Raw genomic sequence first — 22,805 nt, 5'->3', positions numbered from 1 at the left:
ACCCCGTCTTTTTCTTTCTCGTCCCTGTCAACACGTTCACGAATGTGTGCTACACCATGACACGCGTGAAGCGACTCCGAATATACTGGGAAATGTTTGAGAAATGCGTGTACATCGATATCTGAGATGTAAATATGTGTATTATATTAGAACATCTACTACTCATTGCATTTATTCGAAAATTCTATATCAAATTATATTTCACTTAATATTTTATGTTATAAGACAGAGGTTTGCGAAAGTATTGAAACACTTACCATGTAGATGGTATACTTAAGGTCAGCTATGTGTTTACTTATACCTGTGATTGCAAAGAAAAAACGCCGCACTTCATAATTTTTAAAAATTCGAATTTACACGGTCGTTAAATTATAGGATATAATAATATATAGAATGTATAATAATATGTAATATATATTATAATATATAGGAATATATAATAATAATATAGAATGAATAGAAATTGAATACGTTCAAAAAGGTCGTGCAATTTAATCGAAATCCGATGTTTCAATTCATACGCATTAGGCAAAACAACGTAGGTAAGTTATCTTCAGAATACGACGATTATTCGTGTCTTCCTTTCGCCATTGCTTTCTATTTTCTACTAGAGAAGATTACGTAGAGACGGGGCGATTTTTATTTTGGGCTCGGATGGAATGACGAACTTACATGGATATCGTGTGTCAATTGGATTTTGTGTGGGATAGAGAGAGGGAAAATTTGAAGGAAGGTTCGAGAACAGGGTAGCAAGATCTTCAGAAGTTAAACGTTTCTTTGACTGTCTTTTTTTTTGAGGCAACGTGTGACAGTGTTTCATAATTGGATTCTCAGGGGGACCGAAGGAAGTAAAATTGTAGAAGGCAAGCTATAGGTGCCGCTAAGAAGATCTTAAAACACGAAGTTCAGATATTCCTTTCGTTTTAATACTTTTGCGAAAGTAGTATAATTAGATTTCTTAGGGAAATGAAGAAAGAAGAAGTTAGGAGGATCTTCGAACTGGAGAAAATTTCGTAGATATTTGAGCTATATGTAGTGAACAATGTTTTCGAAGAAATATTTTAAAATTAAATTTCTGAAGAAAATAAAAATAGGAAGATTAGATGTAGATGAAGTTTTAGAATAGTAGAAAGTTTTACAAGTTTTGAAGTTTTCTTCGTTTTATTTTTAAACGAAGATTTTATTTTCTAATTTTATCGATACAGATAAAATCTCATTTTAAAGATATAATGAGCATTAATGAAGATTATGGATATTGAAGGTTCGAAACGTTCTAATTAATAGAACTTTCGCAACAAAGTGTAGACGTTATCAGGCAAAGCTCGAGCTACGATTGAGAAATACCAACGACATTGGCCTCTGCGTTCTGAACTAATAAGCGTGTTAAGAAGCCATCACTTCCGGCCACTTCGATTAAAAACATCCATTGTTAGCTGACGAGTCATGTGCGATATTCGAACGAAGACAAAAAGAATAAAATAGGGCACGTCAAATAGCTATTTTTATTACAGGACGATTTATCGCTTGCAATGCAATGAAAAATCCAATACATAACTATCAATGTATTCTTTTATCAACTAATCTACAGCACACAAAAAAATCTAATCTTCCTGACATCATCGTTCTTACAGCCGTCCTTTTTATTGTCATTACGTAACCTCATTCGAATGGAATTATATGCGGGTGGCGATAATAACAATGAGATGCAGAACCACCGAGTTTCCTTGACATCGAGGTTAAAAGTTAACTTCACGCATGAAACATAACTTCCTTATTTTCGTCATTGCAACATTATTCTATTACGAACTTACGATTTTAAGCTACTTAAGACGTCAAATTCTCAATTTTAATCGTATTAAAAGAAAAGAAAAAAAAGGAAAAAAGAATGTAATAATATATTGATTAAATTTTAATAAATATTAAACCCGATAAAATTTGTGGAAGCAAAAGCTAGAAGTATATACTTTCCGTTCAAAAGGTTTCACAAAGTTTTTGTTAAACGTGCGTTGTAAGATCTGACATAAAATTTTGTCTATTTCAATAGATAAGAAAGAGTTGTGGATTGACGCGCAACACAGTACCAATGGACAAATGTTACGACTTACGTATAATTCAGTACAAAGTGAAAATCGCGCAACTTTATGTTCCATCCTAAATTGTAAATGTGTAAAAAGTTGAAGGTAGTCTGCGCGTTCGTGAGGAAATGAATAGGCGAGAAATGGTACAGAGAGCTAACGGGGACGCGTAACACGCAGGGCGAGCCTTTGCGGCTTCTACCAGCGAGATATTCCCGATAACAACGGCTCGTAAAACGCGATTTTCCGATCGGCGGCCACGATTTTGAGTGACGACGGTGAAAATTGTCGACCGTCCCTAATGCGAATCGCGACTCTCCAGCCAGATCAACGATGATTAACGACGGCCGTGTTCATTCTCTTGCCTTTTCTTTTTCTTTTCTAACTAGCCAGTGGCCCGTTTAACAGCTATAAAACGAGAAACGAACGATCGTACGCACACGGGGAAGTTTTACTGATTGTAAGGCGGCTTCGTTTATCGCGAAAGCGTTAAACTAACGTCACCATACTCCGTTTTATGAGCGGAAACGTCCTAATAGCTTCGTGAAAAAGGAAATTGAAATTGCAATTCACTGACAAGAATACTTTTAATCCTGCTATACGCTCTTTGAATCGTTGTCGATAGTTCATTATGCTTGTAAATAAAATGGAAGAATTATTATTGATATCTGTGATTTCGTATTTCCACTTTGGAATTATCATATTTGTATCTTTGTGAGAATATCTTTCCAATTACAATAGAAGCCTTTTGTTTTTTTAATAGCAATCGATATATACGAAACAAATTCTTCGCAAGGTAGAATCAAGTTAGAATGACTACGATTTCTTTACGAGTTAAAGACACCACATGAGGAATTCTCGGACAAGGAAGGAATTCATGAAAGCTCTGGCGATGGTCGCGAATGACAAGTAGATTCTGAACTAAAAGTCACGATGACGTGGAATAATCCACGACTAAACTCTACCTCCTCTTCGTCCTTGCCGTATAGAAAGTATAAGTACACTTTCGAAAAATTCAATTGAATTCTTTGAATTCTTCCTTGAGAAAATCGATTTCTATCTCTCAAATTTATCTTCAATGCTATTTCTATTAAATCACAGGCAATGGTTACACGCCAATATTTTTATTAAATCATAAATGTCGTTAATTATTCGCCAATATTGTTATTAGGTCGATCCACGTACAAACTAAAATTATCAAACTCGTGTTCATAAATCTCGATCTTATCTCATCAGAGCTGCGATGTAAGCTATAGTACGCACGTGAGTTGGATATTTGCCAGGTGAATCGGCGTCCGTAGTTTGCAGAAGCCACTGTACCACCATGATCGTTAATTTGTTCGGCGACACGCGAGATCGAGCAACAAACACGATCGACACTGATCACAGGATTGCCGACGAGGCGATGCACTGCTGCCTTCGAATGTTGAACACCAGCGGATAGTCTGCAACGTGGATGCACCTGTAATCAACGCGCATGTTGCAGCAACGTACAGCGTGTTTTGTAAATGTTTCAATGAAACTTTGTAGCTTAAGTGCCGTATTCCGTCAATGAGCCGAGTTTAATGAATCGTTTGATATTTCTCAAGTGATATCTTAATAGAATTATAATCGAAGTTTAAATGGAATTCTACGCGTGATACTGTGAAGTGCATATCACTTGACTACTTCAATTAATTAGATTGTGCTCTTAGTATTGTCGGTATTTATAGAAATTCTTCATTGACTCCGTCATTGAGTATTATCTAGTGATACTCAACATCTCGTTATAGGAATAAATAGTAGAAAAACTTGTCACTTTGATCAGTTTAATATTTCTAGCGTTAATTGGTATAGTGTAACCCATTTTCTCTCGATAATGAATCAAATGATTATCTTCGTTTTCCCTGCACCGCACTGCAAATATTTCAAGTTTTAGTAATTGCAAAAGCAAAAGATGTAAAACTTGTTATTTTAACAGATTCGATAATTCCACTAGCGTTAACTGAGCGAAGATAGCTCATATATCTAAACTTTATCTTGTTAGATAAACCAGTACAAGTCAACAAGAAATAAACCTATATACACATATTCATCATCCACCACCTTTTTACTATATTACCAATAAAAACCTGCTCTACATACAACCATGCAGAACACTTCCAACTTACCTCTTCATTATATCTCCTTTCAATCAATTTCTTCAATAAAAACAAATCGATCAAACGAAAGCAACTGGCTATGACATAAAAAAAAAAAAAATAGTAAAGGATAAAAAATAAATATAGAAAAGGAAGGAACTACACATTAAGCACACGGAGGATAAAACAGCTCTGCACGTTGCTCGCTGACGCTGTACCTGTTCTTGCGCTTAACCTAGACCTCTTCCCCGCGCAGTTTTGTAATAATCTTGCTAGACGACGGGGACTGGTCCTGGATGAAAAATGAACGGAACGGATCAGCGTGCTTTTCTTTTCCAGAGGCGAGCGGGGAGCACGTCATTAAAAGGTGCCCCGTCGACGGTCATCTCTTCGCGATGCACCGCAGGCTACCGGTCGCCAGTATGCAAACATCGACTTCTTTTCGAGTTCCACCTATGTCGCACGTTCTCCACCGTATTAAGTAGCGATGAGATCTGAAACATTTTGAATCCTATCTGGTATACATAGAAAGGTAGAGTTATTCGAGTCACCTAAGCTTCAATATCTGAAAATTCAATTTTTATACGAAATAATCAAAGTCGTTGTATGTTATGAGACACCATTAGTCTCGAATATAATAAAGAAAGAATGAGAAAATGTCATGCGCTTTACATCCAGCATAAAAATATTACAAAAAACAAAAAAGTGGTACGAATAATCGTATGGCAGGATCTTCTGCAAACTCTTCATATGTATATAATACCATCTCGTTGACTGAAATAAGGTTACCATAGAATTATTTAGATTTGATTACTCTGTTCAAAACCGAACTTTAAGATGTTGAAGCTTACGTGACTCAAATAACTCTACTTTGTTATATTTCTTGCGAGTTGATACCGTGCAGCCTTGAACGAAGTTCTAGATCCTTATAAACCCCATTACGTTTCTAATTGCTTGTTACGGTCATCAAAAGCTGTAATCTTTAATCTATGACCGATTTTGCAAATTCACTGTATCGCTTCCACCTACCGTGAGTAGGTATCGTTTAATGTGTCCCTGACCGACCACCGATCTAGATAAGTGGCGATGAAAAATCGTGGCTGTTTAAAGGGTCCCGCTGAATCATCGATCGTTATCGTTTAGAACGTAATACGCAGATTATTCGCTTCGAGGAGGACTCGAAGCTGGTGGAATCCGCGGCGCCAGGAATGTCGCTGCACCGGAATATACATGACGCTGGCGGTTACAACGATTAGTAAGCGCAAGGTTCATGCAGCAATTAAAGATACTTTTCTTGTGAACCGGGTGTCGTGAATATGTAAATGCTAAGGTATATTGGCCTTCGTGTGTATTTCTTAAGTTTTTAAGAGGCAGAACTTAAAGGATGCAACTTAACATAAATAGCGTTTAAACATCTTAAATCTTGTTCGGGTTAATTCATTTACTGGAATTCAAGTAATTTGACTATGTAATGAGAAGAGAGCTAGAAATTTGGAAGATTATTTCAAGTATAGTAAATAACAGGTTCACACTGGTGAAGTGTCTTCTTCCTATTCTCATCTTCTTATTAAATACAACACGATTTGTTCTGACTATTTAATCTAGCATAACTACATTAACCAAATATTTACTTGTGATAGTAAATTACTGAATTAAAATTAATGTAAATTATTCTAAAATTAATTGGTCTAAGTTTTCTTAGATTTCTTGCTTCTCTTAGTAGACTTGGTGCTCGAAGCAGCTACAGGCTTCGTACTAGCTATATATCCTTTTCGAGCTTCGTACACGTCTTCCAACATTCCTCTTCTATCAAAAAATGCATCTATATATCTTCCATACAATGTTTCGTATTGGTACTTCTGTCTTTTATATAGCTTGTTCAGATCTTCGAGAAAATACGCGTAGTCTTCCTGAGCGTACAAGATATTCATTATACGAATATTTCGCATCATTTCTTCATCCGACTCCATCTTTACCCATGCTTCGTCCTCCTCGTCCTCTTTGACCTCGTAGATAGTCAAATCCAAGGGTGGAAGTCTACGAAGGGACGGAGGTGGCTTCAACGTCCTCTTCTCCAAATGAGCCATTGAAATCCTGGATGTCTCGATGTGCGACAAACGATGGCTCTCCCTTTTCGTCAACGATTTCTCGGAATGACTCGAAGGTTTCTTTTCGAACGAATCCGCTGAGCATTTCGACTTGATCTCGTGTTTCTTTATGAAAGCTTCACGGAGTTCTCTACCACGCTGCAAGCTGTCAGGATTCTCTTTCGCCCAGGCTTCCTTCATCCTCGCTATCTCCCTTTCCTTCGTCCTATCTTGGGATATCTATTGATCGGAAATATAATCGTCATAGATGATTTATAATGTAACCATATTATAAATACACATATACATTCTCATAAATTTAGCACACATAGGAGAACTTAAGTTTTGAAAAATCATTAGAAAGTTATTAAAGTGTTTAGGAATTATTATTTAATTTGAAGTTAAGCTATAAATCTTGAAGAACTATTATCTGATTTAAAACATATGCAATAAAGATAAACAGTGGCTACATATATGAAATGTTTGTAAAATCTTAAAACGTTGTGTAAGTATGGTATATACCTTTAATCCGCTTCCAGAATCAGTAACTACTTGAAGAATCCAATAAGGCGACTCGACAGCCGGAACACTTTCAACAGACTGCTTCGAAACTCTCCTCGACCTTAACGACTCACTCTTTGACAGTCTTCCTGTATTCGAAAAAGGTGGTAGTTTCTTTTTAATAACAGAGCCTGTCGGTTTCACTTTAAATTCTGACACAAGACTCCATTCTGTATCAGTCAATGGCCAGCTGTTTCCAAGCACTGACGCTTCTACGTGATAAATCGTGTGAGCTATCACATCATCCTTACTTCTACTTTCGTTGCTATCAACTTTCTCTTCGCCAGAATTCTCTTCATCGATGTTATCAGAATTATCCCTTTCAAGTGTAATTTCAGTAGAACTTCTTCGAAATTCCAAATACACCATCGGCAAAATAACTACACAAGTACCTTTTATTTGCGACAACACTTGACCTTCCTCATCGATGACTCTCAATCTCATTCTTACTTTCTCATACGATACTCTTAATCTAAACGAGACCAAACTAGGTTTCACCACTCGAACGATCCACTTGGAAATATAATTTCTCGAATTAGGAATATAACTGTTGGACAATTCTTCTATAGTTAATATAGGAGGCATGTTAATCGTGAGAAACGATACTTCGTCAATTAGAAAATAAAACACAGGTTGTCCTTTCATTGTAATTATATTTAAGGACCAAGGTAACTCTTTCAACGTTTGATCTTCGCTCCAACCATAGCAGAAGATAGTGTAACCTAGTTTCGTATGCTGGTACCGAGTTGGAACCACATTGTTTACCACTCGTTGTATTTCTTCACCTGTCTCATTTTTAAACATGCGTACACTATACTTTGGTAGGTTAACAAATAAATCTATACTGGCAAACACTGTCTCTGAGGGTTGAGGATTCACCACGAGTCTTATAATAGGGAGCCATTGGTTTGGCGTGATATTTGTCACCGTCCCTTTCAATTCTTGCGCTTGCAAGGTGTACTCGAAGTCTTTAGAACAATAGTAAATGTCACGTAATTTATCATGATGCTTTAATATATTCCTCAGTACCTGATTAGCTAAGGATTCTCGCTTATTATAATTATACAATTCTGCAACTTTCAATAGATTCTGTAAAACTTGATTATGCTGTTCGTGACGAGGATTATGTATTTTCAAATATCTCCTAATGGTAATCGTTTTGAAAAACGCTTGAATAACAGCTGCAGCCTTATTTTGTACAATAATTTTTTCCGTGGGATGCTGACTAGCGTATCTTCTATTCTCAATCAAGCTTCTCGTCTTGTTCAGCAAGTTCTTCAACACGATCGTTGCGTTTTTGAAGCATTCTAAGCCAACAGTATGATTCAGAAAAAATATTCTCAGAGCTCGTAAAACACCTGGAACCTCGTCTTCAGGCATGATTTTTCTAATTAATTGTACTTGTTCCTCGATAAAGTAGTCGTGTATCTGATTATAGAACAACTTGTCCCTCATCTCTCGATCTTCAACCGGTGGCAAGTAGCTTTTGTAGTAAATCTTCAAGGCTTCCGAGTATCTTTCAGTGCCAAACGCTTGATAGACGCTACAGACGGAGTTGCTGATGTGCCTCGCCATCTGATCGACCGTTTCAGATTCTGTGCACATTAGTTGATACATCCTTCGCCTGTCCCCCACGTGGAAAACCGTATCCGATGAGATAGATATAAGGCAATTGGATTCTGAGTGACAGTAAACTCGTAAAAGGTGTCTCCCTCGATCTATTTCCATCACGGTTGATTTTGTTCCAGCAGTTAAAACGGAGACGAAGAAGATGGATTTTTCTGGCTTACGAAACCAACAATGCTCTTCTATACTTAGACAATCTTTATTTCCCTTTAATTTGGTTCTGGGAATTGAAGTTTCATCGTCGGCGTCTTCGACAATTTCGATGGAAACTTGGAACGTTGCAAAGTCGATGAGAAAGAATTTCTCTTCCAACGAATCGGTGAAGACATATAGCGGCTCGTTTCTGGTTTTTGACATTTTTTGAGGCCAACTATAAGTGTCGATGAATTCAGAGTTTTTGAACGTTGTTTTAGACGGTGAACTTCTCCTGCTACCTTTCTTACTCTCTTTTTTAGTTTCAGATTTTTCATCGTTTGGTTGTTTCGGTGCAAATCGATCTGACAGTTTCATACTGTATTGAAAGTAATCTAGTTTATAGAAAAAATGTACGTCTTTCACGTAGGGTTCCATTTTGTTAAAATCTGCCCAGAAGCTGATGTCCTCTGAAAAATCTGGCGAAATTTTCTTCTCCTCCTTCGACATTTCACGAGCCCTATCTTTCTGACTTGTTTCGTCTGTTTTCGACTTATCATTGACAGTTTCATCTTGAAGATCTTTCTCTGTAGTTGTCGTAATGTATTTGTTCATCACGCTATCCTCGCATTTCCTCAAAGGGCTGACTATTTTCAGGGATCGAATCGGTACAAAATATTCAACTGGATCGATTATTCCTTCGTTGATCGCCCATTTTAACCAACGATAAAATTTCCATCTTGCTAACGGAGGCTTCACCTATTATTTATATCATTTATTTTTTTCATTTATTTCGATATCCTATCATGGGCGAAAGTTTACCGCAATATATCTGGTTTAAATTAAAAAATTAATACAGTTAAACAAACGGAAAAGAATGTCTTATTGTTATTCAATCATAAAAAGTAATCATTTTTAGAGAAATCATTATTTTCAGTGGTTACGAATTATAACATTGCTACAATATTACACAGCACGATAATATTAAAATAAAATTCAAATGGGATAAAATTTCACTCACGATCGTGTACACAATATTCGCCGTACTAAGTTCCAAAAATTATTTAACATACATCTTTGGGATCCAAAGGAATATTGCGTGACTGAGCTACATAAATAAAATGGCCCCAACATGGTGCTATTTCCGGCACAATTTCTGAAGATACTTCGTTCATGTCTTTCAAACCGAGAAACAGAGTAACTGGTTGTGGCTTAATCAAAGCGCTGAGCTTCTGATTATTTTTCGATTTTCTCGATCGATCGGTTTTCTTGGACTTTTTCGTATCAGCAGTGTTGGTGGATCTTCTCGTAAGATTCGTATCCTTGGATTTTTTCGTCCTCGTCGTTTCCCTAGACTTTCTCTCCTCTTTACTTTTCTTAGACCTCGAAGCTTCTATTTACAAAGCGTTAAAACTATATACGGATTGTAAGAATGATAAATACAGGAGACACGCGACTAACCCTGACTTTCCTGCTCCGTAACTTCCGCTTCCCATTCGAAATGGTCTGCGTACTGTCTCAAAAAGTCCCATTTATCTTGGGGTGAGAGATACTCCACTTCTAATCGCAAACAAACCCATCCTGCATTTAATTGAAGAGAAACAATATATAGTAGAGGAAGAGAAATATACTTTTATGTCTCTAATTAAATAGATATTTTACATGTTTCTTACATATTTTGAATATTTCTGCACTTTTAAATTTTCCATAAGTGCATAAATATACCATAGTACCAAATATACCATAGATGCATAAATTAAATAGTTTAGTTATTACATTACCTGTTAAACACGTGACAGGATGGAAATCTACGATCTCGTAATAGTCTGTCCAGGTCAAAGAGCACAATTTCAATAGGGCCTTTGAAAGAAGCATGGGCCATAATTCAAAATTATTAGTAGTTCGAGGTAAAAGTGGTACTTTCTCTTCATTCACTGGTATCATATCATCCACGAGAATCCGGCGCCAAGCTCCCAAGAAATATAATCTTACGACGTATTTGCCTTCGACGTAATAGAAATTTTTCAAAAATCTTTATACACAGGAATAAAGTTTCTTCACGAAGGAAAAATATAATTTTCATGGAATGGGACACTAAATCCTAAGAAATTAAAAAACCCCTTCGAAACGCACAAGGTATCGAATTCGCGAATCTAAGAAATTAGGTTTCAAGAAATCTCTAAGCGTATCAAAATATAATATATAATAAGAGATCTCTAGATCTTCTTTACTCAGACTCAGGATATACGCATTAACGAACATCACGCGTTAGAAAGCCAACAAGCTGTCTCGTTAATGACGATAAAATGGTAATAGTAGACGCTGGAGTGTTCTAATTTATTTGGAGAGGTAAGGAACGAGCAACATTCCCGATGATCGATTTAATTAAATCGCAACGCATCGCGGATAATTTGCGTCTGATGTAAAAAAATGAAATAAAGAAATGGATGATTAATAAAATGTTGAGAGTATACCGTTTGGATTTATAACGGGCCGATGTAGCACACCCTTGCCGGCCTTGTTCATCGAATACACATTCATCCAGCCCTGCCAAGATTGGTACCGACCATTCCAAATAAAATTGCTGCTCTCGCTACTAATTTCCAATCCATCTCGACCGCAGTACTGGAGATTTATTAGCGCGGAAATGAACCACCGTGCGAACTGAAAGTCGTCCCTTCATTGAACCACGTTCAATTGCGAGCAGGTTGCTTCTTGATCGGTGTGTACGCTCCGATCAATTGTGACGCGATCCCGAACAATCGTGGATCGCTTTGCGACTCTTTCTGAATGGACACTTTACTTTTTAATTAGTAATTTTTTCTTTCCTGTTGTTTAATATTTCGAAGTCGCTCAGAAACCAAGCTGATCAATCCGATAAATTAAAATACGTTATTTTTGGAAATATTCTAGCATGCATCCAATTCAAACCGCAAATAGGGATGAAAATGATAATACTTTGAAAGATTTTGTTAGAAAGTGCGGGCATATCTGAATTAATATAGATTACCTGACTGTGTAATAAGTGTTTGTTATTCGCGATATAGTCTGGACTCTTTGAATTAGCGACAAATACTGTCAGTTGTCCCTAAATTCAAGTTATACAATTATAAATAAGTTAAGTAAAGTTGATTTTTTAGACAATCACATGAATAGAAATTAATTTTTTAAGGGAGCGTACATACATTTAGATTGTCTAAATTCTTTGCTCTTATCCACTTACGAGGTACTAAAGATGGGGGTAATTGAACGAGCTGTGTGTCGAGAAACAAACCATCCGGTCCATCTAGAATCAGTATAAAATTGCAATGAACAAAATTATGAAAGAACAATTTTTCTTATTAATTACTTTTGGGATGAGCCCAATTTTCCTTGTTTAACGCTGCATCGGACCATTCTGGCCACAACGTTGAATCATCTGTGGAAGAAGCTTCAAATACAGATTCTGAAGGCTTTTTGGACATTACAGACATATTTGAAACATCTTTCTTTTAGTAAAAGACGATCGTCCTTATGTGAAAAATAAAAATGTTCATTGAGAACAAACAATAATTAAATATTCAAATTTGTGGAAAAAGTATATATATATATATTTATTGAATCTCTATATTATACATAACTATATGAGAGTGAGATGTAAATCTACGTCAAAGACAGACTCCATAAAAAAATAGTACAATTTAAAGAAACTATATTATCTCATTAGTACCTAGTCCGCTATGATGCCATCGCGAACCTTAAGAAACTAAATGTATTAAAAATATTGAATGTACTACAAATGTAACATCTGCAAAAAAATAGTATTACTGATCTTTCGTTATTATATAAACTCAATAACGAATCAATAGTTACTTCGATTCTTTCAATGATAACAGTTATGAACGATGAGCTTGTACGTTTACACCATTAAAACGAATTTCTTCTTTTTTTCTTTTTTTTTTTTGTTCTTTAACTCACTTTTCGTTTCAAGTTCATATAGTTACACAATTTTCTTAACAACAAGAAAAATAATACTATAATTCATACATACAGGAATTACAATTAGTTCTCGTCCTTCCTTTTACATGACACTAATAATTTTCTTCTCCAACAATACTCGAACATAGTTTTATAGTCGCTTGACCAGGCTCGGCTTAATTTTATATTCGCTTTCATAGTTAAGTTTAGATTTTAGTACACATGTATAATAAGTAGGCATGAAACGGTTTAGCCTCAAAGTACACATACACGCATAGTAGGTCGATAGAATTACATAAACTTATTAAGGCATTGTTCCAATCTTCTCCTTGTTTTCTCCTCTAGATCCTTGAAGCGTTTTATTTCTAATAATCTTCCTACCGCATATCCAGAAACAAACAACGCGTAGGATTTACATTAGGTTATTTATCGGTAAGATATCTTTAAAGGTTATAAATATAATATGGAATATTTAATGGAATGTTCAATACGTTCCTCTTTTAATAAATGTATTATCCAAGTATTTGTCTTTTCAAAGTTCTTAGAACACAACGAGATCAGGATGATACAGTGGATCGTATCAAATTGTAAGTTTGAGAATCCTTATAAATTGAATTCTCTTATGCATAATTAAGTCTGTTTGAAAGTTTTAAGATGGAATATCCATATAGAGTTTTGTAGTTAGGTACTATTGGAATTAAAGATGATCATGGTCGATCCAGTCTATCCACAGATACACCATTAACACTCCATCTAATTGGAATGTGCAGAGTATAGATGAAAGACGGAAGCTGGTTACAACATCATATAATTAATAGAAGTGGTAACATTGGTTATAAATTATTATAATTATACGTGTTACAAACTTCGATTAATTCACATGCATTTATCAATATATAATAGGGAAAACAGTGAATACAGAAAAATAGACAAACAACGAAGACCAACAATTTCTTCTTTCTTTTTTATACTATATATTCAGATTCCAACAGATCAATTCTTTTTGGCACCAATTTTATCACGTAGTACCTCGCAATTCACGAAAATAATTGATATCTAATTATACAATACTGAATATGGAAAAAATAATGCCAGGATTGATAAATCTTCATCGTTCCGTGCTCATGACTAACATTTTAAGTTCTTTGAAGAAATGCATGACTCAAACACTCAACCTGGCAGTGTTTATAATGTTATCAATTTAATTTTTTTATCGTGAATTATTTAGTCACTTTCTAATCGCAGCTAAAAAACAAATACTCTTGCATCTCAAAAATATTAATACAAAGTTATTTTCTATTTAATGTCGTGCAACATTTCCTGATTGGTTACACGAACAACATAGGTTCGTATATACAGAATTTGGCACCATACTATGGATACTCAAGCAGCTAAAAAAAGTCTTTTCAGCTTAGCAAAATCAGTATGCTATGATCGTAACAATACGGTATCGTTACGTTGTTCTACGTATAAAGTGAAGAACCAATGTCAGTGGACGGTATAATAGTACCTTGCAGTTTCCTAAAGTCTGAATCATACTTGTACAATGATTTCATAGGCTATGAGCGGAATCCATAAATTAAGCATTGATTGTTTCGTAAATCATAAAAGAAGACAACGAGAAATTGCGTGGAACGAATCGTAGAATTTCAAGCAGGTTCATTACCATGAGATTTCCCACAATTATATATATTAATGCTTTAACAGGTTTTGCCAGGACCAGAGGCTCTTTGATCTTCCATTCGTCCGGCCTGAAGTCTTTGTATTAAAGCGAAAAGATCCTCCTCAGGCACTGTCGACCCTGCTTGAGTAGTCCCATTAGATCTTTGGTTGTGTTCCTCTTCAGCATCGTGCACCGTTGATGCTGCTGGTAAAGGGCTCCGCTGATCTTCTAAACGCGAACCCTATATACGCAATTTATTTAACATTTGATCTGACGAGTTTAATAGAAAAAAAGTACATGAGTGTGTGATATGTACCTGGCACCTAACCAACATCTCGATAAAGGAATCGTCGGAATCTTGATTACTGTTTAGGCCAGGTAAGTAAGGCAGCGTCACTCGTTGCTCATCCATTCTTTTACTTTGCATTCCAGCAATCAGTTCTAGTAAATCTTCTCCATCCCTGAAAATAAAATCAATGTATTTTAATACATACTATTAGTAAATAAAATAATGATTTTTGCAAAAGAGACGTACTTATCTTCCGACTCGCAAACCTCAGGTGTTATCGTTCTAAACTTCGGATTGCGATTTATATTCAATGCACAACGTTGATCATCCATTCTACCGGATTGAAAACGAGATAGAAGATCAAAGAAACTATCTTCTTCTTTTTGAGTAAGTTGTGGTGTTGTGTTATTACTTTTATCTATTTGAGATTCAGCTTGCTCTTTTAGTTTTGCGTCCGGTGTGAGCTAAATAAAAATGATAATTTCGTTAGAAATCTCCAACTCAATATTGTAAAATAAAATTATATTAAATAATCAAATTACCTTAATGAGATCGAGATTATCCATGCTTTGTCGTCTAAGCCTATATCTACATGGTGAAGATATATTAACATTTGCACCAGTATTGGTCGATAGTTTTTGTGCAATATTTTCTTTATTGTTCTCTTGCTGCCCTTTTTCCAAACCCAGAATCTTTTGTAAATCATCGACATTCATTTGTGCAGTAGCTTGTCCCATTGGATCTTCCAATTCTTTGGAAATGGTTAGATGTAGATTGGCATAATGTAGTGCTTTTTCATGGTTACCCATTGCAGCATATGCGTTTCCCAAAGACCAGCAGGCACGGCCTTCACCTACACGATCTTTAAGCTGTTGTGCTATTTCAAGGTGCCACAAATGGTATTCTATTGCAGTTGGATAATCTCGCAATAGAGTATACGTATTTCCTAGGGAATAGCATGCCTGTGCTTCTACTTCTCTATCTCCTAACTCTTGTGCAAGGACGAGAGTTCTCCTAGAGTAGAATAATTAATGTTTATCTACATATTGATTTATTGCTTTGAAGAGAAAATGTAATCTAAATACATACTTATAATGTTGTGCAGCTTTCTCAAATTCACCAAGAAATATATGTGAATTTCCTAGATTACTGTTTGCCCTCCTCTCAGCAGCTTTATCACCGAATTCTCTGGCAATCTTTAATCTTTCATTGTGATAATAAATTGCTTGTTGAAAATCGCCAAGAAGATAAAATGTATTTCCTAAATTTCCACAAGCTCTACCTTGAGCAGCAGAATCTTCCAATTCCTTCATTAATTCTAAGTTTTCTCTATAAAAGGAATTTATATGATTTATGTGTATAAGTCTATATTCCAGCTTAAGAGCTTCAATTTTCTTACTCATAATAGTGTACAGCTTGTTGTAAACATTGTCTGACATCCTCAGAAAATTCCCCAGGATCTTGATGACCTACTCTACCCGCCTGTTTACCTTTAGCATGATAGACATTCCCCAAATTGTATAAAGCTCTTCCTTCGCTTAGCTATGTAAGAAATTATTGTTTTTAATAACTAATAGGAACCAAATATGATTTTTTTATCATATACACACCTTGTCTCCAATTTCTCTTGAAATTTCCAAGTGTCTCTTGCAACAAATCATAGCCTCATCAAACTTTCCCATGACTTTCAATGTATTTCCCAAGTTTCCACTAGACTTTGCTTCTCCTAATTTGTCTCCCATGTTACGTGCTAATGTCAAATCCAATTTATGATATTGCATTGCTTTCACATAGTCTCCAAGGTAAAAATAAGCATTTCCTAATTGGCTGTAAATTGCACTTAAGATCCTTAAGTCATCTGTACCAGCTTGAATTGCAGCTTGAAAGAATGCTACCCCAGATTTACAATCTCCAGCCTTACACAGACGTTCACCCTCAAGCGCCAATTCAAGGCACATATTCCACCTTTCACTATTCTGTCAAATGTAAAAAATTTCATCCATCATATACTTGTTTATCATTCCTCCAATTTATGTTTTCATTACTTCAAATATATTAGAAACATATGTCAATTTAGCAGGAAGGATAATAACATAATTTCTAATGCATAATTACAATGTGAAAAAAGAAAAGTAGAAAAGAAAGGAAAGAATATTGGAATGATCATGGGAGTGGCTGATCATGCAATTGCAATAAATTGATTAGAGATAGAGTATTTATACTGAAAGCTTAAATTTATTCTTATTAGTTATTTAAGACGGATAATAAATTCATAGAATGTTTGCATAATCGTAAAGATAATTAATTCATTAATTGATAGGTATATATGACAACTTGAGTAAGTACTTATACATAATATCCACCACTTCTTTATTTTTGGCGTGATATATTTTTTGTTGTTTGTAGAAAGCTTCAAGAAATTATATGCTGCTAATAAATAGTAAAAAGTGAAACGAATAAAAGCGAATTAATCGTGCACAGTAACGAGATGATAGACCAGTATGAGTCACGCGATTCATGTAAAAGCGTATTAATTAGTATGGTTCACTTACTTGCCCTTCTGATGTTAAATTTTCCGCACTCGCACTCAGAGACATTGTGCTCCCTTTCGTTTTCGTTCTCCCCTTGTAAATTAACAATCGATCCTTGAAGTTCCACGACCGTAAATAACAGCGAGTCTTACGTACGCGGTAAGCGATTATTCGGGTTACGACAGTAATTCGACGTGCACAATTTCTCACGCATCGTGCTATTGCTGTTTTTGATACTGCGATTTTATTATTTCTTTGCAATAATCACATTCGCGTGCTTCTCGCGAGTAAAACGCGCATCACTTTTCCCTCCAACCCCGTAACCACTCGCCGCAGTTTCCAAATGCAACTGACCGAAAATTGAGCGTCCAAACAAATGGCGCTGGATCTATGTCCCTGGTGCAACGTCCAATCGCGTTCCATTTGGTAACAAAACAAAATTCTCTAAGATGCAACACATGGTATCAGAGATTACTCACACCCATAGTTCTAGTTGTTTCACAGTACATTACGGTGCTGCACCATGCGGCCAAGTGCTGAGTTTAATTGACATTAATATGTACAAGAAAATTAGGGATCTGCTCTCTTTAGTTGGAACTTAGCATATATAGTTTGTTGTCTCGGCTACGTACAATTGAAATACTATACAATTGAATATGCGGCTCTAGAATTTAACCTATTATAATATAAGATATCCACGCTAGAGGGCACAACAGGCCTACACCAATTCACAATATATACACCGATTTTGGACTCAACCGCAAATGTGTAATCGCACACGATGTGTCTCATGTGTACATCTTCTCGTTCATGCTACTCATCTTTGATATTCTGAAGTTCTCTTCGTATTTACAGTGTTCGATCGGTAGAGTTTGACAGAACATGGAGTTCATATATGATTCTGTTTTTTTTGAATGATGTTTAAGTCGGTAAACGGAGAAGTAAATCTGTGAGAAGTGAGTCGAGTCGCGCGGTGAACGGAACGATATTAAACGGTGAAGTGAAGGAGGAGAATCTTTTTGGGTCTGAGGAAGAGTTATTAATTTCGAATGGATACACAACCTCTCTACTGAATAGTTTTCATCTCACTGGGTTTACTTTGTCGTAAGATAGATATTTAACAATAATTGTAGCTTTTCCTCTTGTATTCCGTAACTTTATATCGCGTTCTTCTACCGTATAGAAAGTATTCGTTATATTAATAATGAGCGATGGTAAGAAAGTAGGTGAAAATTCCAGTACTGAGGTTGTTAACCAATTTCGAAGCTGTAGGGATCTTAGTGATATCGTGCCTCTGTATACGCAACGCGCGCTTTACTTAAAACCAGTCGCAAAGATAAATGTTTCTGTTAATCTTCCTCAACTAAAAGTAGCAGGTAAAACGGTCATGAATGATATGTATTTTATCTTCATCTGCATTTTTACTTATTGAGAAAGATCACATTTACGTTTTCGTTTAAACTTATGTTTGTCATTTCTTATTACTGAGAACTTTATCAAATGACTTTTTATTCATGTCAATCACTATTTATGTTATTAAAAACATATTTGTGCATATTTTAATCATGATTCTTCTAGGTTTATAAAATGAATTTAATAAACGCACCGATTAACTATGTTGAAATTTTGTGACAGGAAACAACTTTATTGTTTCAAATTCTATGTATATTTATAATTATATGTAATATTTTTAGCATAGTAGGTTTTTACAGAAAATTAACTGCGATATAAATAGGAAAGACAATATCAACATGGGAAGTAATGGAGAAGATCCGTGCCCTTATATTACCGGACCAGTTTGCATCTCTGAAAGTAGCCAAGAGTACATTGGAATTTATCAGATTGGAAGGAGATTTGCAAGACAGATGCAGACTACAGCGTGTGCTTGCAAGATTGGATTCCCAGCGTTTGAACTTGTCTGGATTCCCCAATGTGCTAAAAGTCCGTGCAGCAGAAACAAAGGATGATTTTCCAACGAGGCATAGTTGGAATTCTTATTTTAGAGATGCCAAGCATATGAATGAACTAAAACCTGGAGAAAGGCCTGATACTATACACATAACAGGCTTACCTGTTAAATGGTTCACTGAAGATGGTGCAACTATGCCCAGTGAATCCTTGATCAATAAGATCTTCAAGAAATGGGGAGTACTTAGAAGAATAGATGTACCTGCTGCTGATCCTTATAGGTCTAGAATGCGTCTTGGCACAAATATAAATAAGTTTAGTTATGAAGATGGCATATTTTTTGATGCGTATATTCAATATATTGAATATATGGATTTTGTTAGAGCTATGGATGCATTGCGTGGTATGAAACTTCTTAAAAAAGAAGAAGAAAAAGCATTTACAGCCTCTATTAAGGTGCGTTTGCAATGTAGGCATACATACATAAGTTGCATCAACTGTAATTATAAAATAAAAAAGTCGTTTTTTATATTTGTTATTTTATATAGATTACTTTTGATAAAACAAAACACATGAGCGATAGTTCTGTTGCACATAGAGAATTTGAAAGAAAACGTCTTATAGCCCAGGATACATTAGCAGCAGAACGACTTCGTAGGAAAGAAGAAGCTGAAGAAAAACGTCGAGAAGAACTAAAGTAATTAGCAGTAATATTTATAGTGACAACTGTAAATAAAACATCATGTAACATTTCGTACATTATCTCCTCTAGGAAGAAAGAAGAAGCTGATGCAGTAGCTAAAGAAAATAGACGGAAAAAACGGGAAGAGAAACGAAAACGTAAAGCTATAACTATATTTCGAAAGAAGGAAGAGGATAAGGTGTCCATGAAGATTGCCAGAGAAGGCCAAAAATTAATAAAAGCACAAAGGCAACTTGAAAGCATTCGTTTGTTAGATGAATTATTTGATAGAATAAAGGTAAAATTCTGTGAAATTGTCATTATATCTTGGTAAGAATAAAATTGACTAAAATTAATTTTCCATATTAAGATAAAAGTAGAAAACAATGAGATTAAAATAGATGAATTCTCAAACGATGCAAAAAGGGAAGACAAGAGAAGTAATAAAGTAGCTGGTACCATTGAAATATTGAGTTCAGAAGAAGATTCTAAGGATGAAAAGAAAGATAAGAAAGTAAAAAAATCAAAGAAGAGAAAATCTAAGAAAGAAAAAAAGAAAAAGGTAACAAATGTATTTTTTATATTTCTATCGTTTTCTTCCTTTCTTTTTTTTAATTTTTATATTGAGCAATCTAATTTTTTTCAGAAGAAACGGAAGAAGGGTGGTAAGGATTCTGAAAATTCTGCAAGCCTAAGCGAGGAATCAGGCGCAGAAGAGCAAACAAAAAAATTAAAAAGTGTTCTGAATCAAAATGTTACATATCCATCATCGTCAACAGGTAAACACGAATAATAACAATAATCAATATGTGTCACCAAAAATACTAATTAATTGTATTTTTTCTTTCAGCACCGTCAACTTTAGAACCTCTTTCTTATCCCACCCTTTATCCACGTTTCCCACAACCATGGTATTATGATGCGCCCCTGCCTGTGATTTACCCCAGTTTACCGAGAGGTATATCCAGAGGTGGTCGTTTTCCACGAGGACGGGGTAGGGGATTTTCATGGCGTAATGCTGGAAATCCTCATACGTTACATACATTTAATCCTCATCTGTATAACGAACAGTACTACAAATACTTTGCTCATTTAGTAGGCCAGGACTATCATTCTTTCGACTACAGAAGCTCACGGTCACGTAGTCGTAAAAGATCGTTCAGCAGATCTAGATCGAGATCTAGATCAATATCGAGATCGAGGTCTAGATCGAGGTCAAAGTCACGATCGAGGTCAAGATCAAGATCAAGATCGAGGTCTTGCTCGAAATCGAGATCTATATCACGCGGCAAATCGAGGTCGAAATCACGTTCACAATCAAAATTGAGGTCTGGATCGAGATCTCGTAGTAGAAGACAAAGCAGAAGTAGATCCCGTTCGAAAAGGCGACGAGGAAGATCGAGATCAAGATCGAAATCCGACACTAGAATGAGGTCTCGATCGCGACGATCGAGATCTAAGAAAAAATCTCGTTCGAAGAGTCACTCTAATTCTCGAAACAACAGTAAACATCCTTATAGGCGCAGGCGAGAAAGATCAGTATCGAAGGTGAAAATTACAAGAGCTAAATCTCGTAGTACGTCGCCTAAAAGAAGATCGCGTAGTAGTACCTGGTCTATGCCTAAATCACCTGGCAGAAGAAGCTGTTCTTGGTCAAAAGGGGCAGAAGCTGTGAGCAATAAAATGGACACTGTTCAATCGACAAATATAATGGAGCAAGAAACTGCAAATAAAGGAGCGCCACAAACCTTTCATTTGGAAAATATAACTTCTGATTGACAAGAATCGAAGACCATTCTTCCACATTGTGTCTTCGATGCTCCAGCGTAAGAAAAGCGTATAGCTAACTCTTTGTACAAAATCTGTAAGAAATCCGTGAGTGCGTAATCCTAATTGTGTATATTCAAGTTTATAGTATTTCTTTGACAAAAGAGGATATATATTTTTATTCATGTGCTAGCTCTTCCTAGTTTTAAAGGATTCCATATATATAGCAATATATACGAGAGACGATATTTAAGTGCATCACTTATATATGTACGTGCAAAGTATTGTTAACGTTCTAATCCTATGGATGTTTGAATTTTGAATGTGTATTGTACATATATCATGAATGACAAAGATTGCTAAAATATGCATTTTTATCTCAAGATTGAAAATAAACCTGTGACATCGACGTATTAAATATCTGTTGAACCATCCCAAGTGTAGTAGTACATTGATGTCTATTTTGGTAAATTGTTTATTGATCCAAATATATGTACATTTTGGAATACTCTTTATTGTTACGTAAACCAGACTTCATCTCTTTAGTTTCTTTTCGGAAAAGATACAGGGTGCATCAAAGTAAAAGACATTGAAATTCGACTTGCAAATTTTATTTGTTTTTCGGCATGAAAATGCATTGGTTCATAAACATTGTTAGTCATTATACTCCTATCCTTTCGTAAAGGATCGAAGATCATTTTTTTTTTCTTAGCAGCGTTCTTCGGAGATACACGCTACGATTAGAGATTTATCGACTGGTGCTTCGCTTGATATTAATTAAATCGCCTATGATTAACAAAGATCATCGAAATTCATCGGTTTTATTTTCTTTCATTCTCTAACTTATTAGTGCCGTGATTAGCACCGCACGTGCGTATCCGCTCGACGTATCGCTTTCTCAAAACACGGTTTTTGTTCATTTCTTCATCTTTTTCTCTTTAAAAATATGTGCTACATTTTTTGTTTGTTTGTCTTCTCATCGCTATATTTAATTATATAATAATATGTATGTATATATATAATACATATATATATATACACCTTGCATCGCCACTCGTATGTTTCGGAATAATAACACCGGTTTGCTTTATTTTTCCTTTTTAGTTTTACAATCGATGCTCGACAATGATATTCAATCTTATGAAAGATTCTTCATCATTCGCTCGAATATCGTTCACTTTACAAGCGTGTTATGCCTTGTCTCTTTCCTTTCTTTACTCATTCAACGTTATTGGCATTACTCTTTTTACACTGGTTTCTCATTTTTTCCGCTTTTTTTTTCTTGTTTTCTTAAATCGTCTACCGCTACGGTATCTTCGGAATTGATTAGATATTGACTACTTTCAAGATTCGTTGCGTGGGAATTGTTTTTTTCTTTTTTAAATTTATTCGTTGCACGACGATAGC

General features: G+C 35.4%; 3 protein-coding genes across 7 annotated transcripts; 1 reads left to right on the top strand and 2 right to left on the bottom strand.

Annotated features, from left to right (window-relative positions):
* Nucleotides 1–5,832: 5,832 nt before the first annotated feature.
* On the bottom strand, nucleotides 5,833–9,216 carry LOC117156730 (androglobin). The gene is made up of 2 exons (XM_033334023.2): nucleotides 6,805–9,216; nucleotides 5,833–6,522 (listed from the first exon to the last, which is right to left on the bottom strand). Exons 1-2 carry the CDS (start codon nucleotides 9,214–9,216, stop codon nucleotides 5,884–5,886), a joined length of 3,051 nt encoding a protein of 1,016 aa, XP_033189914.2. The 3' UTR covers nucleotides 5,833–5,883.
* A 2,950-nt stretch (nucleotides 9,217–12,166) lies between these two features.
* On the bottom strand, nucleotides 12,167–17,442 carry pins (G-protein-signaling modulator pins). Its single transcript, XM_033334377.2, has 8 exons — nucleotides 17,063–17,442; nucleotides 16,121–16,486; nucleotides 15,910–16,052; nucleotides 15,600–15,839; nucleotides 15,053–15,524; nucleotides 14,757–14,974; nucleotides 14,538–14,682; nucleotides 12,167–14,462 (listed from the first exon to the last, which is right to left on the bottom strand). Exons 1-8 carry the CDS (start codon nucleotides 17,105–17,107, stop codon nucleotides 14,259–14,261), a joined length of 1,833 nt encoding a protein of 610 aa, XP_033190268.1. The 5' UTR covers nucleotides 17,108–17,442; the 3' UTR covers nucleotides 12,167–14,258.
* Nucleotides 17,443–17,571: 129 nt separating this feature from the next.
* Nucleotides 17,572–21,906, top strand: LOC117156897 (uncharacterized). 5 transcript variants are annotated; one of them, XM_076617988.1, is made up of 7 exons: nucleotides 17,572–18,417; nucleotides 18,777–19,405; nucleotides 19,498–19,646; nucleotides 19,722–19,929; nucleotides 20,002–20,193; nucleotides 20,281–20,410; nucleotides 20,482–21,906. In XM_076617988.1, exons 1-7 carry the CDS (start codon nucleotides 18,246–18,248, stop codon nucleotides 21,408–21,410), a joined length of 2,409 nt encoding a protein of 802 aa, XP_076474103.1. In that variant the 5' UTR covers nucleotides 17,572–18,245; the 3' UTR covers nucleotides 21,411–21,906. The 5 variants fall into 5 exon arrangements, with proteins under 5 accessions (XP_076474103.1, XP_076474102.1, XP_033190265.2 ...); XM_076617987.1 differs by having other exon boundaries at nucleotides 17,587–18,417; nucleotides 20,278–20,410; XM_033334374.2 differs by having other exon boundaries at nucleotides 18,291–18,417; nucleotides 18,736–19,405; nucleotides 20,278–20,410.
* The last annotated feature ends 899 nt before the right edge of the window (nucleotides 21,907–22,805 follow it).

Source organism: Bombus vancouverensis, chromosome 4, assembly GCF_051014615.1.
Source record: "Bombus vancouverensis nearcticus chromosome 4, iyBomVanc1_principal, whole genome shotgun sequence".
Lineage (NCBI taxonomy): Eukaryota > Metazoa > Arthropoda > Insecta > Hymenoptera > Apidae > Bombus > Bombus vancouverensis.
Note: the sequence above shows the minus strand (reverse complement) of the source record. Positions and strands in the feature narration are given on the sequence as shown.